Source organism: Scyliorhinus canicula, chromosome 9 (genome assembly GCF_902713615.1).
Source record: "Scyliorhinus canicula chromosome 9, sScyCan1.1, whole genome shotgun sequence".
In the NCBI taxonomy this organism is placed as follows: domain Eukaryota; kingdom Metazoa; phylum Chordata; class Chondrichthyes; order Carcharhiniformes; family Scyliorhinidae; genus Scyliorhinus; species Scyliorhinus canicula.
This window is the reverse complement of record NC_052154.1, coordinates 15,122,155-15,139,098: the sequence shown is the minus strand read 5'-3', so window position 1 is coordinate 15,139,098 and position 16,944 is coordinate 15,122,155. Positions and strand designations below refer to the sequence as shown.

The 16,944-nt window shown below is 43.8% G+C and overlaps 1 protein-coding gene across 2 annotated transcripts in view; it reads left to right on the top strand.

The window, feature by feature from the left end:
* Positions 1 to 16,944, top strand: part of wwox (WW domain containing oxidoreductase) — a 1,021,417-nt gene that overhangs the window by 25,906 nt on the left and 978,567 nt on the right. For both annotated transcript variants that reach the window (XM_038806252.1, XM_038806251.1), the window contains exons 3-4: positions 2,208 to 2,265; positions 5,014 to 5,192. In XM_038806252.1, the coding sequence (XP_038662180.1) occupies positions 5,123 to 5,192 (70 nt within the window). In that variant the 5' untranslated portion in view covers positions 2,208 to 2,265; positions 5,014 to 5,122. The remainder of the gene's footprint in view (positions 1 to 2,207; positions 2,266 to 5,013; positions 5,193 to 16,944) is intronic.

Sequence of the window (16,944 nt, the reverse complement as noted above, 5' to 3'; positions counted from 1 at the left end):
GGCATGAACAAGCCCTGACTTAGCCAGTGCTGAAGCCATGAACATAATGTTTGTTTGGAGATTGTGTGTGTGTCTCCCTCCGGAGTTTGGGATGGAGGATGCTGACAACCCTGGAGTGTGGAACACCAGTGATGGCTGGGGGGGAGGGGGAAGAATCTGCAGGTGGACCTTTTGGATTTGGTGTCCTGGAAGGGGGGAGTCCATCTTCTCGCCTCAATGTCCCAGGCGATCCACCTTCATTTTCAGGAAGTCCTTCTTCAATAGTGGGTCAACAATGTTTGGCGTCTTTTCAATATGACACCCAGATAGGTCAGCAGACTACATGGCATCAGGCCTGCCCCGCCTCAAAATACATCGCAAAAGACCCAGTTGCATAATTAATGACGTTGGGATCGAACCAGAACATGCACTCCATTATTCTTTTCCGACATCAAAATCACCAGATGAAGACATTTTCTGGGCATCCTTTTAAGGCTTGGGGATGGGGGAAACAAAATCTGCTCAAATAATTGGAGCAATAATCTGACCTTGTATGTTCCTTGTTACCAGGGCCCAGCTCAAGTTGGCACAAATGCAGGGTATTCGTACGTTCTGGTATTGCCAGGTAATTAGAAAACATGGCTAGACTGGAATGTTCACATGCCTCATGCCTGCTAATGATTCAAGAATACAAAGAATAACTCTTTAAAGGTGTTTTGGAATGACTGTTCTATTTCATGCACCATTGGTTTTTCAATATATTTCCACCATGCATGCCAGACACACGTTAATGCTGTAAGTAGCAAGTAGAAAAAGACAGTTACCTGGTGTTTTCTCTGACCATGGTTAACCCGCTTCCAAAGAGCAGGAACTAGCAATTTTCAGTAATCTATAAAGTATTTTCCTTGAATTAGTCTCTTTTTAATTAATTTCAAGTTTTATCCACTGAGGGCTCTTCCACAAAAGAATTTCCTGAGCAATGACCCTGAAGGATGGGCCTCATCTTTAGCACTGAAACAATACATTTGTGTTGCAGATTACTGCCAAACTACTGTTGAACTATGCCATCGGAGATCAGCTAGCTAATTGTAGCAATTAAGTGCAAAGATTGCTCTCCTCCCAACCCCATAAATTGAACAAACTGGTCAGATGGCATATCTATTATAAATATGCTTCAGTATTAACATCTTTCTCTGTCCTGAATCAAATATTTGGTGTAGAGTCAGACGCAATTTTAGAATGCTTTAGTTGCTGCAAAATGTGACTGAGCCCATAAATGTTGCATCACAACCCTGCAAACTTTGCAGCTGCAGTGTGTCTGTAAGTTCAATAAAGTTGCATTTAAACTGTGGATCGCATTACATCATTGCATTCGAAATCTGAATGTTTACAGCGCAGGAGGAAGCCATTTGATCCATCACTTCCATGTCTGCTGTGCAAGAATAATTTAGTTATAATCTTTATAATAATCTTTATTATCACAAGGAGGCATACATTAACACAGCAATGAAGTTCCTGTGAAAAGCCCCTATTCGCCACATTCCGGCGCCTGTTCGGGTACACCGGGAGAATTCAGAATATCCAATTCACCTGACAGCATGTCTTTGGGACTTGTGGGAGGAAACCGGAGCACGCGGAGAAAACCCAGGCAAACACAGGGAGAACATGCAGACCCCACATAGATAATGACCTAAACTGGGAATTGAACCTGGGACCCTGGAGCTGTGAAGCAACAGTGGTAACCACTGTGCTAACGTACTGCTCTTCAGTTAGACCCACTGCTTTGCATTTTCCTCTTACCCTGCAACTTTTTTCCTCTTTAGGTGCTTATCCAAATTCCTCCCGTAAGCCATGATTGAATCTGCCTACATGATACTCTTAGACTGTACATTCAAGATCCTAACCACACGCTGAGTTTAAAAAACTGGTTTTAACTCCTCTTGCCTTTAGTTCTTTTAGTAATCACTTAATATCTCTGTCTCCTATCACATCTCATGAGTTTTGACACCTCTAATAAATATTGTCTCCTTCTCTAAGGAGGAGAAGCCCTGGTTCTCAAATCTGTGCGACGCTCGCATCCCATGAATGAACTTTTAAAAAAAATCCACACAACTGAAGTCCCTCATTCCTGGAAATATAGCAATATTCCAATACTTTGGAATTATAGTGACTTATAGGTGTTTTAAGATAAACTATAATATAAAATATGCATCTCTTTTCTCTTACAGATTTGCCATATGGCTGGGAGCAAGAAACAGATGAAAATGGTCTGGTGTACTTTGTTGAGTAAGTGTATAAATGTTGAATATGAGTATGCATCTTTCAGCTCAGTATAATGATGTGCTAGTTTGTGGGGAGAATGGGATTGGAATGGAGATTTGAGAAAAATCAATATTGCATTTAGTTGCTTGGTAATACAGGACTTGAATATCACTGAGAAATAGACATACCGTCCAAACTTTCGGTCTTCTACTCATCGCATCAGGCACAAGAATGCTAAATTTCAAAGGGAGCAACAATTTATACAGAATTGTTATGGCACAGAAGGAGGCCATTTGGCCCATTGTGTCTGCACCTGCTCTCCAAATGAGTATCATGACTTAGTGCCATTTCCCTGCATTTTTCCTGTACCCCTGCATATTGTTTCTATGCAAGAAATCATCTATTGCCCTCTTGAATGCCTCGATTGAACCTGCCTCCACCACATTTCCAGGCAGTACATTCTAGACTCGAAGCACATTTTTTCCTCGCATCACATTTGCTTCTTTTGCAAATCCCTTTTAAGTCTGTTCCCTCTCATTATTGATCCTTTTATGAGTGGGAACAGTTTCTCCTTATCTACTCTGTTCAGCCCCTTCATGATTTTGGCCATTCAAATCAAATCTCTTAACCACCTCCTCTCCAAGGAAAGCAGTTTCAACCTCTCCACTCTCATCTCGTATCTGAATTTTCTCATCCCTGGAACAGTTCTTGTAAACCTCTTCTGCATTCTCCAGTGCATTTTCCCTTCCTATAGTGTGCACCCAGAACTGTGTACACATTCTAGCTGAGGTCTAACAAGTTCAGCATGACCTCCTTGCTCTGATACTCTGCCCCTATTAAGAAAGCCCAGACTACTGTATGCTTTATTAACTGTTCTCTCCACCTTCGATGATCTATGCATATATCCACACAGGTCCCCCAGCTCCTGCATCACTTTTAGAATTTTACCCCTTATTTTATATTGTCTGCCATGTCTTCCTCCCAAAATACATCACTTTGTACTTCTCCACGATGAATTTCATACTGCATAAAGAAAAGGGCTGATTGGTTGGCAAGTCAACTCTGGTCAAAGTTTTGGTATGGAGAATGCACCAGGGAACTATTGTCTCCACATGTTTGTTTTGTTTTAAAGAGGCACAATACCTGGATGTGTTCCTTTTGCCCACAGAGGATTGGTTCCTGGGTATGAATATACGTTACCTCTAGAAAGCGTAAGGACGCCACGTTATGAGATTAACTATAATCCTAAATTGGTAACGTGTAATTCTGAGCATTGTTCAGCAAGTGCTGTCCAATTATGGAATCACATCTAACATTGGAATTTTGCAAGCATGGGCTGGTTGAGTACAATCAGTACTTTGCCTCTTGCGAAGAGCCAGAGGACCGTACTGTTTGATACAATTCCCCAGTTGTTGGGGCGTGTGGCCTATGTTGCTTGCATTGCATTGACACTGAAATTCTTATATCGTGTTACTTATTCGTGTGGCAGCTCCTGTTAGTGGAACAGTCCACTCATGTTGCTCCTGCATAGTAACAGTGATAGAAGCAGGAAATGCTGGAAATGTCATTTAGCATCTGAAAAGAAAAAAATTAGGTAAGCACTCTGGGTGGAGCTCTAGAGGAGACCAAAGATAAAATTAGAATATGAATGGTCGATGGAATGGAAGTGGTGGGCAGTGGGGAAATCAGAATCCGTCCTTGGAGCTGTCGGGCAAGTAATTGTCAACTGTAAATAGGTCATTAACTGCGCTTATCAACCAGCCAGCACAACCATTTACTGACTTGTCAGCAACTTGCCAGGTTCAACCAGCGAAGATTGCTTCCAGAGTGAAACTGACAGCAGTGAACTGAAGAGCCCCAGCCATTCTGAGGGTGTTTTCACTGCTAACCATGTGATTGCCAACTTCTTGGAAATCAGTTCATCTGTCTTGCACATCACTTGCCTTCAGTTGCAACAACACATGGGAGCAGCTCATGGAGAAACATGACATGCAGCCTTGTCAAGTCTCCTTTCCATTCCGCAGCATGTCGAGTTGAATTTTTCTGATCCATGCTTGGACTTGTGGGGAAGATTTGGAAATCCTTCCTTTGACAAATTTGATTTCACCTGCCCTCTGGAAACTTGGAAGCAGGATGCTAATGGTGTGGCTGAGTTAAACACATATAAGCAAAGCTGGTTCTTGTAGCAATTGTGTTCCTGATCCACGACAGCTCCCATCATTTCGTGGGGACTAAGAGTTGAACATTCTGTTGGTTTACTTTTGTGACCATTTTCTTGCTGGACTCTTGATTTTTAACCCTTTCCTTCTGTCTTGCTCTCGAGAGGGAGGCTTGGCTAGCTTCTGGATTCCGGGCCTAACTAAGTATCTTTGGTTGCAACATTAACTGGTACTTGTCTTTTCTCTTGATGGTAAACCTGGCGATGGAAGATTTAAAAAAATCAGTTTTGATGTGTACCTCATCTGAAAGCGAATCAATTGTACAACAAATCCACATTTTAAACCACTAGTTTCTAGAGAACAGTCGGATTTGTTTAGAGCTGCTTATGACTAAGAGAATAATTCTGTTTACTGGTAATGATGGTACTCCAGCTCATTTTTAATTTTGTATTCAGAATTTCTAATTTGATGTATACAATTAGAAAGTGGGGGGAAGCGGGAAGAAACAGCAAGAATTATTTATTTTTTAAATCTATTTCTTTATCATTTAATTTTGTTTAATTTTTTTCTTTATTTTAGTAATTGAAATTACTTATAAAATCTCTTCTCTTAGTCACATAAACAAAAGGACCACGTACCTGGATCCACGTTTAGCATTTACTGTTGAAGAGGCATCTGAGAAACCAAATATTCGGCAGAGATATGATGGGAATAGTGCTGCAATGGAAATTCTACAGGGTCGAGACCTAAGTGGCAAAGTTGTCATTGTCACTGGGGCTAATTCAGGGATTGGTAAGTAGAACCAATGTGATTCTCAATATCTTGATTAATAGAAAATAGTGCTTTCTCATTGGAAAGTGTGGTACATCTTACCTCTGTCTTTCCTTGCTTTTAATGTCAACCGTGGTTTAGTTGTTAGTGTTGAACTATTTTCTTTTTTTTTTCCCTTGAACCATTGAGGTACACAAGGGTTTGGTCTTTACTCTTGTACTAATTCGACTTTTTGACTTTCCATGCATGCCTCTAATAAATATAGTACAGCAAAGGTACACACAAGTGACATGAGGGGCTGTTTTAGCACAGTGGGCTAAACAGCTGGCTTGTAATGCAGAACAAGACCGGCAGCGCGGGTGCAATTTCCGTACTGGCCTTCCTGAACAGGTGCCGGAATGTGGCGACTAGGGGCTTTTCACAGTAACTTCACTGAAGCCTACTTCTGACAATAAGCGATTATTATCATGAGCAACAAGGAACCAATAAAGTACACTTCACCCCTCTCAATCTTTTGAGTTAGCTTGTTACCATGGTTATATTGCCCTCTTGAGCTCTTCTGATCATTTTATTGCTATAAATGCAAGTGTGTATTAAAGCAGGTGTGCCCATTAGAGACAAAAAGGGTGATGTATCTTTGAGGTGCAGGACAGAGGTGCAAGACAACGCTAGATTACTTAATGACTACTTTGTATTGGTATTCATGGAGGGAGAGGATGCTAACAAAATATTGGAAGAAGCAGAGATGATAGAGTTAATGGATGGAGCTCAGGGCTGGCTATGCTTTGAGTTGATATGTTGCCTGGTCCGGATGGCATGCCAGGAAATCAGATGGTGAAAGGACTTGCCAGATCTTCCAATCTTCTCTAGATACAGGTGAGATGGTGAGTGGCAAATGTTACAAGTAACGAGAAATGCTGTCAGGATATTCCTGGTAACTTCATGCCAGTCAGTTTAACATCAATCATATGGGTAAGATTTAGAAATAATTGGGCAAAAAATTCAAAAAGCATTCATTAAGGAGAGGTATTTGTGAAAGGCACATTGGGCTTGACTGATGTAATTAATTTCTGAAGTATCAGGTAAGGTCGATAAAGGGAGAGCAATAGATATTACCTATACTGTTTTAAGAAAGTCTTTCAGAAAGTACCACATAAAAGGCTAATTAAAAAGATTGCGGCTTATGGAATGGAATGGGCAGCAGGGTAGCATGGTGGTTAGCATAAATGCTTCACAGCTCCAGGGTCCCAGGTTCGATTCCCGGCTGGGTCACTGTCTGTGTGGAGTCTGCACGTCCTCCCCCTGTGTGCGTGGGTTTCCTCCGGGTGCTCCGGTTTCCTCCCACAGTCCAAAGATGTGCGGGTTAGGTGGATTGGCCATGCTAAATTGCCCGTAGTGTCCTAATAAAAGTAAGGTTAAGGGGGGGGGGGGGTTGTTGGGTTACGGGTATAGGGTGGATACGTAGGTTTGAGTAGGGTGATCATGGCTCGGCACAACATTGAGGGCCGAAGGGCCTGCTCTGTGCTGTACTGTTCTATGTTCTATAAAAGTGAGTCTCAACTCGGATAACAAAATTGCCTAAAGAACAGGAAACAGCAAGTCATGGTAAAGTAACAGTAAGAAGTCTTACAACACCAGGTTAAAGTCCAACAGGTTTGTTTCAAACACGAGCTTTCGGAGCACGGCTCCTTCTTCAGGTGAATGGAAAGGCTTGTTCCAGAAATGTTTATATAGACACAGTCAGGGATGCCCGGAATGCGAGCACCTGCAGGCAATCAAATCATCAAAGATGCAGAGAGAGAGGTACCACCACCAGCAGCAATCAAGCTTCTCCCGGTACAACAGTCGAAAACAATACAGGGAAATCCATTGTCAACTTGTCAGACTACACCCTTCAACCAGACGAAATCGAAGTCCTCAGCAGAGGGCTCAATTTCTGCACCACCACCAAAATGGACCCCATCAGTCTCGCGGCAGATACGGAGGAATTCATCAGGCGAATGAGGCTCCGGGAATTCTTCCACAGACCCCAAGAGGCCGACAGCGAACCCAGGGACACGACCAATGAACCGGAACAGCAGACCGCGAGATCTGCAGTGCAGCAACCGAAAAGGAAAGAGTCAAATTGGACCCCTCCGGAAGGCCGCTGCCCTAGACTCGACATGTATGCTCAAGCCGTCAGAAGTCGTGTCAATGCCAGATTCATCACTCGCAATCACAAGGCAGCCTCAAACGTCACCCAAGCACAACGCAACGCCATCCGCACTCTCAAGACCAACCGCAACATCGTCATCAAACCAGCAGACAAAGGAGGGGCCACCGTCATACTGAACAGAACAGACTACTGCAAAGAAGTATACCGACAACTCGACAACCAGGAACACTACAGGCAGTTACCTGCAGATCCAACCAAGGAACACATCCGCCAACTCAGCAGACTGATCAAGACCTTAGATCCAGACCTTCAGAACACCCTACGTGCTCTCATCCCACGTAATCCCCGCATTGGAGATCTCTATTGCCTCCCGAAAATACACAAGGCCAACACACCAGGCCGTCCTATCGTTTCAGGCAATGGGACCCTGTGTGAGAACCTCTCTGGCCACATCGAGGGCATCTTGAAACCCATCGTACAAGGTACACCCAGCTTCTGTCGCGACACGACGGACTTCCTACAGAAACTCAGCACCCATGGACCAGTTGAACCAGGAACATTCCTCGTCACAATGGATGTCTCGGCACTCTACACCAGCATCCCCCATGACGACGGCATTGCTGCAACAGCCTCAGTCCTCAACACCGACAACTGCCAATCTCCAGACGCAATTCTGCAACTCATCCGTTTCATTCTAGACCACAACGTCTTCACCTTCGACAACAAATTCTTCATCCAGACGCACGGAACAGCCATGGGGACCAAATTTGCACCTCAATATGCCAACATCTTCATGCACAAGTTTGAACAGGACTTCCTCACCACACAGGACTTTCAACCGATGCTATACACCAGATACATCGATGACATTTTTTTCCTTTGGACCCACGGCGAGACATCACTGAAACGACTACACGATGACATCAATAAGTTCCATCCCACCATCAAACTCACCATGGACTATTCTCCAAATTCAGTTCCATTCTTGGACACACTCGTCTCCATCAAGGACGGTCACCTCAGCACCTCGCTTTACCGCAAGCCCACAGATAATCTCACGATGCTCCACTTCTCCAGCTTTCACCCGAAACACATTAAAGAAGCCATCCCCTATGGACAAGCCCTCCGTATACACAGGATCTGCTCAGACAAGGAGGAGCGCAACAGACACCTACAGATGCTGAAAGATGCCCTCGTACGAACGGGATATGGCGCTCGACTCATTGATCGACAGTTCCACCGCGCCACAGCAAAAAACCGCACCGACCTCCTCAGAAGACAAACACGGGACACCACTGACAGAGTACCCTTCGTCGTCCAGTACTTTCCTGGGGCGGAGAAACTACGACATCTTCTTCGCAGCCTCCAACACATCATCAGCGAGGATGGACATCTTGCCAAGGTCATCCCCACACCCCCACTACTGGCCTTCAAACAACCGCGCAACCTCAAACAAACCATTGTTTGCAGCAAATTACCCAGCCTTCAGAACAGCAACCACAACACCACAAAACCCTGCCAGGGTAATCTCTGCAAGACATGCCAGATCATCGACATGGACACCACCATTACACGTGGAAACACCACCCACCAGGTACGCGGCGCATACTCGTGCGACTCGACCAATGTAGTCTACCTCATACGCTGCAGGAAAGGATGTCCCGAAGCGTGGTACATTGGCGAGACCATGCAGACACTGCGACAACGAATGAACGGGCATCGTGCGACTATCAACAGGCAGGACTGTTCCCTTCCAGTTGGGGAACACTTCAGCAGTCAAGGACATTCAGCCTCTGATCTCCGGGTCAGCATTCTACAAGGAGGCCTTCAGGAGACGCGACAACGCAAAATTGCTGAGCAAAAACTTATAGCTAAGTTCCGCACGCATGAATGCGGACTCAACCGGGATCTGGGATTCATGTCGCATTACATTCGGCCCCCACCAACAAGCCTGGACTTGCAGAGGCCTACCGACTGAACTGGCTTGGGACAATTCACACCTCTTTAACCTGGAGTTACCTCTCTCTCTGCATCTTTGATGATTTGATTGCCTGCAGGTGCTCGCATTCCGGGCATCCCTGACTGTGTCTATATAAACATTTCTGGAACAAGCCTTTCCATTCACCTGAAGAAGGAGCCGTGCTCCGAAAGCTCGTGTTTGAAACAAACCTGTTGGACTTTAACCTGGTGTTGTAAGACTTCTTACTGTGCTCACCCCAGTCCAACGCCGGCATCTCCACATCATGGTAAAGTAAGAGGTTTGTTTTTCAGAATGGAGGTGGTAGACATGCTAGGACTTGCATATTGGAATACAGAGTAACATTTCACAACTTGTCCGTGATGCCAAATATGGAGATGTGGCAAACGGTGAGGATGGTATCAATCAACTGCAACAGGACATACACTAGCAGAATGAGTATATAAGTGGTAGATGGATAGGGAGAGGCAATATAGATTAAATGGCAGAGTTCTAAAGTGTTTATAGGGAAAGAGGGGTCTGGGCTGCATGTGTCTTTGTAGGTGGCAAGATATATTGCGTGAGTATTTGGCAAAGCATATGGGATCTTGTAGTGGCATTGGGTACAAAATCGGAGAGGTTAAGCTGAAGCTGTACAAAACTTCTGGTTAGGCCACCACTAGAGTATTGTACCCAGTTCTTTTTTTGTTTCATTTTGTTTAAATTTAGAGTATCCAATTAATTTTCAAATTAAGGGGCAATTTAACATGACCAATCCATGTACCCTGCACATCTTTTGGTTTGTGGCGGTGAGATCCACGCACACGGGAAAATGTGCAAACTCCACGCGGACAGTGACTCAGGGCCGGGATAGAACCTGGGACTTCAGTGCCGTGCTAACCACTGCGCCACTTTTGTGCCCAGTTTTGGTCACTATGCAAAAGATCTTAAGAAACTGGCGCAGGAGTAGGCTATTCAACCCATCTAGCCTCCAGCATTCATTACGACAATGGCTGGTTTGATTGTGGCCTTAATTCTACTCACGTACCTGCCCCCTATGACCCTTGACTCCACTTTTGGAAGAATGTGAGAGTCCTTGAGAAGGTGCAGAGGAGATTTACCAAAATTATTCTAGGGATGGGGATTGTAGCCACAGGGTTAGCTTAAATAAAGTGGGATTGTGCTACTTGGAGCAAAGGGGGTTGAGGGGAGATATGATAGAGGTGTACAAGATTTTATAAGTATTATTGGAAACATTCCCCCCCCTCCCCCCACCCACCTCCTCCTCCTCCCCCACCTCCTACTCCTCTCCCACGCACACACAGTTGACTGCAACTAGCTCTCCAGAATGCAAAAGAAACAACCCCCATTAGTGGGCAGCTCGGTAGCACAAGTGGATAGCACTGTGGCTTCACAGCGCCAGGGTCCCAGGTTCGATTTCCCGCTGGGTCACTCTGTGTGGAGTCAGCACGTTCTCCCCGTGTCTGCATGGGTTTCCTCCGGGTGCTCCGGTTTCCAACAGGCCAAAGATGTGCAGGTTAGGTGGATTGGCCATGATAAATTGCCCTTAGTGACCAAAAAGGTTAGGAGGGGTTATTGGGTTACGGGGATAGGGTGTAAGTGAGGGCTTAAGTGGGTTGGCGCAGACTCGATGGGCCGAATGGCCTCCTGTACTGTATGTTCTATGTTCTATCTCTTGTGGAACCCCTCATCTGTCTCCCTTGGGGCATATTTCACCTTCTCAAGATGTAAGAACTCCATTCGATTCCCCAGCCATGTCGAGGCACAGGGTAGAGATGCTGACCTCCGCCCCAACAGAACCCGCCTACGAGCGATCAATGAGGCAAAGGCCAAAATATCTGTACCGCTCCCATCTGCAAATCCAGCAGGTCTGACACCCCAAAACTGGCCCCAGGGGACCCGGCTCCAAATCCCCATGCAGGATTGCTGACATAGTGCTGTAAAACGACCCCAAAATTTGAGCAAGACCAGAACATGTGCACATGATTAGCCGGGCCCCTCCCACACCGTTTGCATGTATCCTCTACCCCCTCAAATGGCCGGCCCATCCTTGACTTTGTCAAATGTGCCCTGTGCAACACCTTCACCTTTATCAACCCCAGCCTCGTGCATGAGGTTGGGGCATCACCCTCTGCAGCACCTCAGACCACAGTCCATCCTCCAGCGCCATCCTCAACTACTCCTCCCATTTGGTCTTAACCCCTTCCATACACACCTTATCCTCCTCCTAAATCCTCCCATAAATCGCCGAGACAACCTCACCCTCTAACCCCATTACCCATAGCACCTCCTCCAACAATGAGGAGGCAGGTGCTATCAGAAAGGTCCGAAAAACCTTTGGATTTTAGAGGTTAAGATGAGATACGCAATTAGCTGATGGTACAAGGATTAGTGTACGCTGTTTTAAAAGTATTGGGCTTGCAGGCAAATGTGCAGAAGAACATTTTTATACAACGAATGGTCACGACCAGGAGCTTGCTTTGTATGATGGTGATAGGTGCAGAAATGATGGATGATTCTAAAAGGAAATTGGATGAGGGCTTTGAGGAGATAATCCTACAAGCTACAGGGATGAAATCAGAATGGGACTGACTGAATTGCTCAGTAGAGAGCTGGCATGAACTTGATGGATTGAATAGTTTCCTCTGTGCCATAATGACTTGACTTAGACTCTGTATGGCTGAGTAAATGTCACGCGTTCTGTCACCCCAATATTCTTGCCTTGTATTTACTTATCTTGTACCTGTTTGCATAATGCTTCCATGCTTAGCAGAGCGCTTTTTTAACTTGGGTGCTGATCTCACAAACAGCCTAAGCATTCAGATGATTGTGGCTTTAAGCCCCATTCCAGAGACTTGAATACAAAAATTCAGGCTGACAATTCAGTGCAGTAGCTCTCAACAGTAGCTAAGAGACTAGACCAGGACCATAACTTTTTAAAGTTTTAAGATGGTGTGGAAAGAAGTTTCTTAACCTTAACAGTTCCCATTAACAACACTGTTAACAGAATATGCAGCTCTTATGACACTTCCACAGGCAAACAAAGGCAATACTTGCATTTGCAAAACAATTTTTCTTCTGGTAGGGACATGCATTCTGAACCCTTTTCCAAAGCCTGCCCTGTTGGCAACTTTCATGACCTTCTCAGTCGATTTCCAAAGCATTCTCCTGTAACTGTCTGTCGCTCTCTCACAAGAGGTGGTCAGACTCTGCAATGTACTAATAGCTGATCACACAGGATTGCCCCGAAGAACAATGGACCTGAGGCATCCTGTGTATTCCCACTGGGACAATGTAACTTGACCAGGTGTAAACATATCCCTCTGACTCTGTGCTAGCAGATTTTTGTTTCTCTCAGTCTGTTTAACCCCGAAATTGCCTGCTGCATTAGGGTCTCTTCTGGACCCAATTTCCTCATATCTCGCTCTCGCGACATGTTCTATTAAACAATCCCATGGTACTATTTGAAGAGGAGCAGTGGAGTTATTCCCAGGTCCTGGTTAATATTTATCCCTCAACCAGCATAGCTAAAACAGTGTATCTGGTCATTATCACATTGGGGGAGACGGACCTTCTTATGTTTTTAAAAACCTTTCTCAACTGGAAAATTCCAGTAAAGATCTTCCTATCTCTCTTGCATATTCCATTGAGGAAGTCTTACCCGTCTCACGGACAGGAGTGGGGTCACCAAAACTGCCTTGATGTCCCTGTTCTCTACTCGTTCGTAACCAGAAGGTTTTTTTTATCAAATGATTTTCTCCCTTACTAAACAGGGGATTGGAGCGTGGCGGCGGCGGGGGGGGGGGGGGGGGGGGGGGGGGGGGGGTTATTCTCACCAACCCTCAAGTTTGGAAATGTTCCAATCCTCTACTAATGACTTGCACAACAAACCTGAGGTAAGATGAAAATATGCCCACCACTTTTTACACTCCCATAATAAATGGGGGGATAAAGAAAAAGGAAGAGGGTTCAGAGCATGAATGCAATAAAATACAAGTATCGGTTTTGCATGTGTCCAGAATCCAAAGTCGGCTTCCATGGGGTGGTTGGCTAATTGCAGAATGCTCTGTCTTTTCAAAGTGAGACTTGTACGACAGGAGACGGCACTTAGAATGAGTTAATCAAGAGGCATTAGTTCCAAGATTCCAGCAATTGGCAGGTTTGATCAAGGTCTGAGTTTTATTTGCTGTTACTGGCTTTATGGTAAAAGCACAGGCTGTTCACGTTGGATGTCGAGACAGTAACTGCCAGAATTCAGTTCCAACAGATGATATAACAATGCAGTTTGGGGGAGGTCGTTTGACTTACACCCTCGATGTTGGACACACGATGACTGAAATCTTGACGTTTAATGAGAGTTTGGATTGCTTTGGTTTTTGGAGAAACTAATTGATGCGTTCTTTGTTGAAACCGTTATGTTGGTCTGCTAATGCTTCGACCATTAGCACCATTGTGGGAGATTACGACCTCCTTTGTTCGGAGTTAGCTGGACCAGATACCCTGTACCCATTACCATTGTTACTTTGGAACGCCTGCAGGAGAATAGGTGACCAGCTGGAGGCACATTGTTAGCTCATCAATTTCCCACTTTCAACAGCACCAAAAAAAAGACTATAAAATGGCCTCGACCGTGACACTGAAAAGTCAAGATCTCCAAGTTGGTATCTGATCTGATATTCATGCTTGCTGCTTATTCTTAACAGTAGTGGATCTTAACGAGTTACTAAAAAGTCATTACAGAAAATAATCTGACTGTTTTCTCTGTTGGTAATGATTGGACCAACCTTGTGTTATACTGTGTTATACTTTCACATAAATGCGATTTACAGTTCACTACAGAAAATGCGCGGACTTGATACACAATTGGGTCTTGAAAACACTTTCTTAGCTTGTAACCAATTTTCCCAGACCAATATTATAAATAGGCAAAGACCTGAAACCCTATTTCCGAAAAAATACAGAATTTTGTATTCCGTCAATTATAAAAAAGTAATATAGCAAATAATATATAATATATATTTTAAGAAAAAGTTTGGAAACAAAGATTTAACAAGTAAAAATTAGTCAGAAAAGCAACTGAGCATCTTGATCAGGGAGCGGCAGTGCAGAATATCGATGTGCACATGTGAATGTTTGAACCTGTTCACTGGTGTGGCATCGTAAAGTTAAAACTGATGTTTTAAATTTGAAACAGTGTCAGTTAATCAATGTTGTAAGTGCTGTTCGTTGTAACCCAAACTTCATAGAGTCATCCTGTACAGATGAGGCTCTTCAGCCCATTGAATCTGTACCGACAAAACTACACTAACTCTACACTGATCCTATTTTCCAGCACTTGGCCCATAGCCTTGAATGGTGTTCAGCTGAGGGGAACAGCAGCTTCCTGCTGACCCTGTCCATACCCCTCATAATTATATATACACCTCCATCAGTTCCCCCCTCAGCCGTCGCTGCTCTAATTAATACACCCCGAGCTTATCCAGCTTCTCTCTTATTAGCTCAAATGCTCCATCCTAAGCAACGTCTTGGTGTATCTCCTCTGCAAAGTCATCAGTACAAATCACACCCTATAATGAGGTGACCAGAACTGCGCACACTACTCCAGCTGTGCCCTAACCAAAATTTTGTACAGCTCCAACATAATCTCCCTGCATTTATAATCTATGACATGACTGATAAGGTCTTAACTACCCTGTTCACCTGTCCTGCCCTCTGTTCCTCTGAGCTTCCTAATGTCCTGTCATTCATTGAGTACTCCCTTGTTTTGTTACTCCATACATACGTGTCTTCTACCGCTAACCAGTTTTGGATCCAACGTGCCAAGTTACCCTGGATCCCATGTGTTTTTACCTTCCCTATCAGTCTCCCATGTGGGAGCTTGTCAAAGACTTTGCTCAAAAAATCTGTATAAGCTACATCAGTAGTTTTGTAGAAGGCTCATTTTGATCTGAAACATTAACTCTGTTTCTCCATAGATGCTGCTAGACCTGCTGCGTTTATCGAGCATTTTCTGTTTTTATTTCAGATTTCCAGCATCCGCTATAGTTTTGGTCCACTGGATTAAAGCATCATTTTATGTGGCATTAAGACAGACAAATAAACAATCCCAGTTTTGGTAGGCTATTTGTGGTGTATTCACTTGCCTCCAATGGGGAGGCAGGTGCAATTTGCATCAGTGCAACAAAGGTCAGAAATACTATGCCTGTATGGCCCCCCTAAACATAAAACACTGGAAATCCGATATAAAATCAGAAAATGCTCAGGTGTGGCAGTATCTGTGGAAAGAGAAATAGCTAGTGCTTCAAGTCGGTGATCTTTCACCAGAATCTGAAATGTTTCATACCCAGCAGATGTTCCAAGACCTGCTGAGTATTTCCAGCACACTGTTTTTATTATTGCACTATTGAATGTTGTTTGTTGATCCTTGCGAGTATGTGTGGATGTCTGCTGCTGAAGGCACAGTTTAGATGCAATGTCAATAACCTGCAGACGTTTGTTGTTGGCAGAACAGGCATGTGGGATAAGTATAGGAAGACAATTTACTGCATTTGAAACTCTATCTCAACAAGAGTTGCTGCCTTCAGGAGATAAGAGGATAAAACTGGTAGAGCAAAAAAAAATCTGAAGCAAAACTGATTGTGCATTTGCATGTAAATTTCAGGGACTACATTTTTATTTTGAAGAGAAAAAGAACTTGGAAATCCATGAGTTAGCAAAAGTTTAAATGGCTCCCATGTGCTGAATAAATATGGAGGTCACAAGCTGGAGTATTCATTCATTTAAATTGCTGCTATCCAAATGTGTTTTAACTTCAGTGTCCCAGTGCTGATGGTTTGTTGTAGTTGGCTTTAAGAAAAATGCACAGAGCCATAACTGTGTTTTCATTAAAAGCCAAAGAACAGTATTTTATCCAGGCTAGCAAAAGCCATTAAAAATAACTCTTGAGAGTCTTTACTTCTCTCGCAGGGAGAGGTTGAATGAATATCCAAGTACTATATCATTATTAGCTGTCAACAAAAAGTGATCAACTAAGTTTGTTGAACCTGAATTACTATTTGACTCCTTTAAATAGTCACTATTTAGGTGAAGCCCTACTCTGACGATGTACACAGTTGCAAGATCATTGTTGAAGTACATTATGGTTGATAACAGGGAAAGTTGTGCCCCCGTTAAGGTATAACCTGTAAATTTTGATCTGTTCTTACTGGTCAAGCACAATATATTTTATTTATTCCCACAGCCTTTGATGTTTCTGGTGCCGAATGATTATAATGAGCAATATCTAATGGAACTTGGATTAACAAATCTCCCTTGCCAATGGTCTGATCAATAATGGGTACCATACAGACGTAAATGATCAATTGATTGTATAGGTTGTCAGAACGGGTCTGATGGTGGGTTAAAGACCTAAAAATGTCAATTTCGTATGTACGTTCAGCAGTTTCAAAGACCTATTGTGCTTTGATGGGTATAGTTGGCAGGAGAATAATAGTCATTCAACAAACAAAAGATCAATTTAAAAAAAAAGTGAATAAACACCCACCATGTCGCAAGAGCCGGTGTTTTAAGTCTGGATAAATTGTATCGACTACAGCTGTGTTTATCTGCCAGCTAGCAACATGAGCCTATTTTGCAGGTGT